Source organism: Gorilla gorilla, chromosome 6 (assembly GCF_029281585.2).
Source record: "Gorilla gorilla gorilla isolate KB3781 chromosome 6, NHGRI_mGorGor1-v2.1_pri, whole genome shotgun sequence".
NCBI classification, from domain to species: Eukaryota; Metazoa; Chordata; class Mammalia; order Primates; family Hominidae; genus Gorilla; species Gorilla gorilla.
Genome location: NC_073230.2, coordinates 61,127,865 through 61,133,864, shown reverse-complemented (window position 1 = coordinate 61,133,864; position 6,000 = coordinate 61,127,865). Strand labels below are relative to the sequence as shown.

Genomic DNA, 6,000 nt, shown 5'->3' with positions numbered 1-6,000 from the left:
TGAAAACAAACTATTCAGAACCTACCTCTGTTTTTTATGCATAAAAAACAGGATCAGAATATAATGAATATAAGGCTAATGAAGAATGCATGTGTAAGACTTGCTTCAGCAAAGCTAAGGAATGTTAAGACAAAATTTCTCCTACCAAGTCTGAGGAGCAAGAGATTAAAGGATCTGAGGAGCAAGAGATTAAAGGATCTGAGGTGCAAGAGATTAAAGGAGAGAATCCCTTCTAGGTCTTTTGGCTAAGATCAAGTGTAGAATCTGTTTTTATCAGTTTAATATCTGGTACTTCCTCTATCCCAGCACAACATATTAAGTGGATTTTTGGAGCAGGGAGATGGTTGAAAATAATATACACATGCTTAATGTTGACCGTTTGATCCTGCTAATCAGATGTTCTGCATAAAACTGGCAATTGGGTAACAATTTTCCATAAATTGAAATGAGAAATGTTAGAAACACACAACCAGTTAACAGTAAGTGGCACAACAAAAACAGCAAAAGCCCACATCTAAGCAGCAAGCTGCCATGCTGGGGTGTAACAGGCTTTGCCTATGAGCTCCTTTTCACTTACCAACTAACACAGCTGTTACCAGGTGCTTGTTTGCAATAATGTCTCTCCACTTACTGCTGTCCAGTTTGCTTTAGCATTTGCTCTGCCTTTATGTAACTCAGTTTATAATACTGGGCAAAAACAAGCGCTCTGTCAGAAAGTCATAGTGGAAGCAGTTTTAGGACTAGTGCAGTAAACAGTAGAGAATGGCTCCTAATAAGTGGGCACAGCAAAGCCTCTCCTAGTGAAAGTCACTGTCCACAAACATTCTCTATTTGCCTGCACTTGGTGCACACATTTTTTTCAGTATCTAGGTGAGATCGTGATGTTCCGTGAATCATATTCAGAATATCAATGTAAGTTTTCTGACATTTTTGCTTTTAGTTTGGTAAAACAACATAAAATTTAGAATCCTAACCATTTTCAAGTGTACAATTCAGTGACACCAAACACACTCACAATGTTGCACAATCACCACCACCATCCATCTCCAGGACACTTTCACATCCCAAACAAAAGCCCCCACCAAGGAATGATAACTCCCCTTTCCCCTTTCCCTTGGCCCCTGCAACCTCCATTCTGCTTCTGTCTCTAGGAATTCACCCAGTCTAGGTGCTGATAGAAGGCAAACCGTACAAAACAGACGCTTTTGTGCATAACTTATTTTACCCAGCACAATGTTCTCAAAATTCATCGATATTGTAGCATGTATCAGAACATCACTACTTCTAAAAGGAAAAAGTATTCATTGCATGCATATACCACACTGCATCTATCCATCCAACTGTCTGCTGAAGGAAACCTGGGCAGCCTCCACCCTTTGGCTACTGTGAACAATGCTGCTATGAACACGAGTGTACACATGTTTGTGTGAATGCTTGTTTTCAATTCTTTCCACTGTACACCTAGAAGTGAAACCACTGGATTTCATAGCAATTCTATGTTTAAGTTTTTGAGAAAACACCAAATTGCAGCAGCTGCCCCATTTGACATTGCTACCAGCAATACAGCAGGATTCCAATTTCTCCACATCCCCACCAACACTGATTTTCTATATTTTTTAAGTAATAGTCATTCTAATAGATATGCAGTAGTCTTTTATTATGGTTTTGATCTCTATTTTTCTAATAACTAGTGATGTTGAACATATTTTTATGTATTTATTGTCAGGTCTATTCAGTCTTTTGCTCACTTTTAAGTTGTGTTTTTTTGTTGTTGTTATTCTTGAGCTGTAGGAGTTCCATCTATAATCTGGATATTAATTCCATGTCATTTGTATATGGTTTACAAATATTTTCTCCTATTTGTGGAATGTCTTTTCACTCTTTTGATAGCATCCCATGATAAGTAGAAGGGATTTTTTAAAAACAAATTAGAAAGTCCAATTTAATTAATTTTTTATTTCAGTGTTTTAAGTGTCATATCTAATTTAAAAAGACTGAATCAAATGTCATGAAGATTACCTCTCATATTATTTTCTAAGAGTTTTATCATCTTAAATCTTAAATTTGAGTGTTTGATGCATTTGGAGTTAAATCTTGTATATGGTTGTAAAAGTTTGGGTTCCACGTTTACTCTTTTGTATGACTACATGTGATTTTTGTATAAAATGCTTTGAAAAGTGTGTATTGCCTATAAGTCTCCCTATATCAACACTGGTTGAAAAGTATATTTATAGTTTCTAACATTCTATCATGTTTGAATTAAGAGTTCAGGAGGCACTCTTAGAAAATCAATAGCTTGGGAGATGTTCTATGAAGCCCCCCTGTTACAAATGGTATTAATTTGATGGCAAGAGTATGTTTTATTCAAAATTACTTACACTGTTTCTTTTTTCTTTTTGCAAAGACTATGTTAGGTCACTAGGAACACCACAATACATTCCATAAAGTATGATGCAAGTGACACTTGTTTTACAACAGTGTAGTAATATTTTTTATAACTACAAAAATGGAAACAAAAATTTAGTCTGGGCATGGTGGCTCACGTCTATAATCCCAGCACTTCGGGAGGCTGAGGTGGGTGGATCTCTTGAGGTTTGGAGTTCAAGATCTGCCTGGCCAACATGGTGAAACCTCGTCTCTACTAAAAATACAAAAATTAGCCAGGCATGGTGATGTGCGTCTGTAATCCCAGCTACTTGGGAGGCAGAGGAGGGAGAATCGCTTGGACCCAGGAGGCAGAGGTTGCAGTGAGCCCAGATCACGTCATTGCACTGCAGCCTGGGTGACAGAGCGAGACTCTGTCTCAAAACAATATAAAACGACAACAACAGACAAACAACAACAACAAAAAATGAAAGTGCTTGGCAAATCACTGCCATCTTAATATTTTTGTTGCTTTGAAAAACAAAATCAATACCCCAAATGCAGCATATCTGGAAAATAATTAAGAAGAAAATAGTGCATATCAGGTTTTATAGCATGTAAGTTCCACCTGGTTCAGAAGACTCCTTCAACAGAAGATGCTTTACTATTCCCAGGATACAGCCAGGTCCTGCACAGTTGAGGCCAACATGTATTGAACCAGCAGCATCCCCAAGACAGCTGCTTGGCTCGGGATGTAAGGCTGCACTGGTCACCCTTCACTGAGGCCCAGAGAGCAGACCAGAGCAGACCCTGCCCATGGAGCTCAAGAACTGTGCAAGAAGTCCACACAAATAGGATGCCCACTGTCCCCCATTTCCACAGAGCAGTTGCCCTGGCACACAAAGAGGAGAGGGTCATTTATGAGAAGAGACAATCACTTGAAATAGGGTGAGTGAAGTGACTGATATGCCCTCCATATATATGCTGGCCTTATGTTTCACCACCAAACTCCAATCGCATCTTCATTGCTTGTCAGAGTATGATCGGGACCACTTGTGTCAAGGTGACTCAGGATGCTTGGAAACCCCATTTCTGCATCCACGCAAGACCTACTGAGTCAACATTTTTTTTGCTAGATCTCAACAATCCATGTTGCTACAAGAGACCTGGACTTGAAAATTAAAGTTTGAGATTCCCAACTCTCTTTTTATTTATGTTTTGCATGCTTGAGATATCAAGGTTACCGTGCAGTTATTAGTATCATTTTATGTTTTCAATAAGTTTCTCATTGTTTATTTTCTAGGAATGCTTTTCAATGTTCTAATATTCACAGCTATTTTCTTTATTTTCTCCATTTTTTTCTCCAGAATTCTGTATTGGCTGCTTCATGGCCTTTGCTTCTGGTCAACTCAGGGCTAAATGGTATGGCCAATGGCCCCAGCAATCTACACCTGATGATGGAGACCACGAAGTGTGTGATCTTAGGAGGTAAAATTCTGTTGATGATCAGCAACAACTGATGTAGCTCCTGGAAAACATAGCCCTGCCATCTTTGGCAACTGTTCCTCCAAAGTTATAGTAGATGGTCCAGTGAAAATTAGCTTGTGGGATGCAAGGTGGACAAGAAGACTATCCTACCAAGTAGGTGTCTTACCTTGAGAGTCTTCCGTGATTTGAAAGTGTCCATGTGTTTCGCGGTGTTCCGATGTGTCACAACATTTCTTCAACACTCTTGTAATCCCAGGGGGACTAAATTCAGAGAGAGAAATAACAAAAACACAATTTAGAAACCAAAAGAGAAAATGCTGACTCCAATCATCTACCCACAGGGTTTAACCCTAGCTAAGAAATCAGTGTTATTAAATACCTGAATATTTGGCTTTCAGGCATGAAGTACTCGGCAGTGTTTGAGGAAGTTCCTAGAGTAGTTCTCCCTGTCAAGAAGAAGAAGAAGCAATGTTTGTTGTCAAGTATGCCAGAGTCCTGAATCCTATCCACCAAATCAGTTTAGCCTTTGTTAGAGATGCTAGATCCTATGCCCTGACAAGCTTTGTTACGGACTGTTTTTTTTTCACTGAATTATTTTTAACCTCCTAGTAATTTTAAGATTATTTCGATAAAAGGGAAGAGTTCATACTTTCATATTCCATTAAAATTTAGTCCTAAAATGACAACCTTCATAAAGCCTTTTCAAAAGAAACTACTCTTAAGCAGATCATAGGCCAAATATTTTCCAAATTTGCTTACCTTATTGTGCTGTGGGCACTAAACACTAAGCTGCTTAAAAGACCTTTGTCTTGAAAATGACATATCTTCTGAATTTAGGAAATTTTCTAAGTAATTTTCAGACCTATAAAAAGTACATTCTCTTGTCTAAACATGTCCCCAAAATGCCATAACTAAAAGACTCCAAGCTCATTCCAGGGTTGATGTGAAACTTCTTCCAGATCCATTTAACCTAGGTTGGACCACAGTACCACTTACCGATCCATAGATCAAGGGAGCTGTTGGCATGGGTGTGGACAGAGCTGGAGTGCCTGTACTGCTGAGTCCTAAATTGCAGCATTGGATAGAGCTGGAGGTAGAAAGATTTGGTGTCCTGGCTGTGGCAATACAGGGAGTCCAAAAATGTAAATTGTAGCCTAACCCTTAGGTTATTATGAAGAAACATTTGTCATACATTACAGATCATTCTGTTCCATGTTCTAATTTCTCCTTTTTAGTTAGATGTAGTGGCAATAAAAGGTTACTCAAAGGAATGCTGGGAAAATTAAAATAGATATTATATACACAACAAAGTGCAAAGTTTAGAAAAAAATCTCAAGTGATACCATGTATTAGTGCTAAATATTATTATAGAGAAAATATTACATGCATTCAAAAATGCCAAAACCTGAGACCTCCAGAAATAGCATATAGGTATAACGGAATCCCTATTGAAAAGGAGGGAAGAAGAGAATTGCAGAAATAAAGTCATGTTTTCAGGAGTAAGATTGAAAAAATTATTTTATTTTTAAGGATACAAAAATTACCACTTGAGTTTTCTTATTTAGGAAACAAATAAATTTTGGCTTTAAAAATGAAAAGGCATTCATGAAGACATAGGGATAGCTTTATTTTATAAAGGCTAAGAGTAATAGCATGTTGAGTGGTCCTGCAGATAGATTTCTGTTCCACATAAGGAAAGTTCTTTTATTAATTTGAGCCCAGGAATTGAAGCAGTGTGTTGTCCATAACCTAAGAGCCCCTATTTTCCTGGTGGAGGGACTTCAAACTTTGTAGATAGCAGCTGACTTTGGAAGTGGCTTCACAACTTGAGTGACTCTAATTCTAAGAAAACTCAAGAGAATTGTTCTATGATAAATCAGTCAATGCCTTTGGATCAGGATGCATCACTTTCAATAATAAGAAGGGTCCTTTCAGACAAACTCAAGTGGGATTGTGAGACTGATGGATTTTAAGGAATTAAAGAGAATTTGTAATGTATTAGAATATTAGAAAATGAAATGGTGATTTTTTCAAAAAAGGAAATGTGCTTGCTACAAATCTATAGATTAGTTAGCTTGAATAATTTTGGGGCAACATCTAAAGAAATTTTCAATATTTTCAGTACTTCAAGAGAAAATTTCTGATGTG

At 37.6% G+C, this 6,000-nt stretch overlaps 1 protein-coding gene and 1 non-coding gene across 2 annotated transcripts in view; one reads left to right on the top strand and one right to left on the bottom strand.

Annotated features, from left to right (window-relative positions):
- The first annotated feature begins 225 nt into the window (after positions 1-225).
- Positions 226-414, top strand: LOC115935530 (U2 spliceosomal RNA). Its single transcript, XR_004071140.2, has one exon. It is a non-coding gene; the product is annotated as a U2 spliceosomal RNA (small nuclear RNA).
- A 2,726-nt stretch (positions 415-3,140) lies between these two features.
- The window catches only part of LOC109027605 (uncharacterized), a 28,465-nt gene continuing 25,605 nt past the window's right edge, over positions 3,141-6,000 (bottom strand). The window contains exons 2-3 of the mRNA XM_019030409.3: positions 4,019-4,116; positions 3,141-3,256 (exon numbers count right to left, since the gene is read on the bottom strand). Of these exons, the coding sequence (XP_018885954.3) occupies positions 3,141-3,256; positions 4,019-4,116 (214 nt within the window). The remainder of the gene's footprint in view (positions 3,257-4,018; positions 4,117-6,000) is intronic.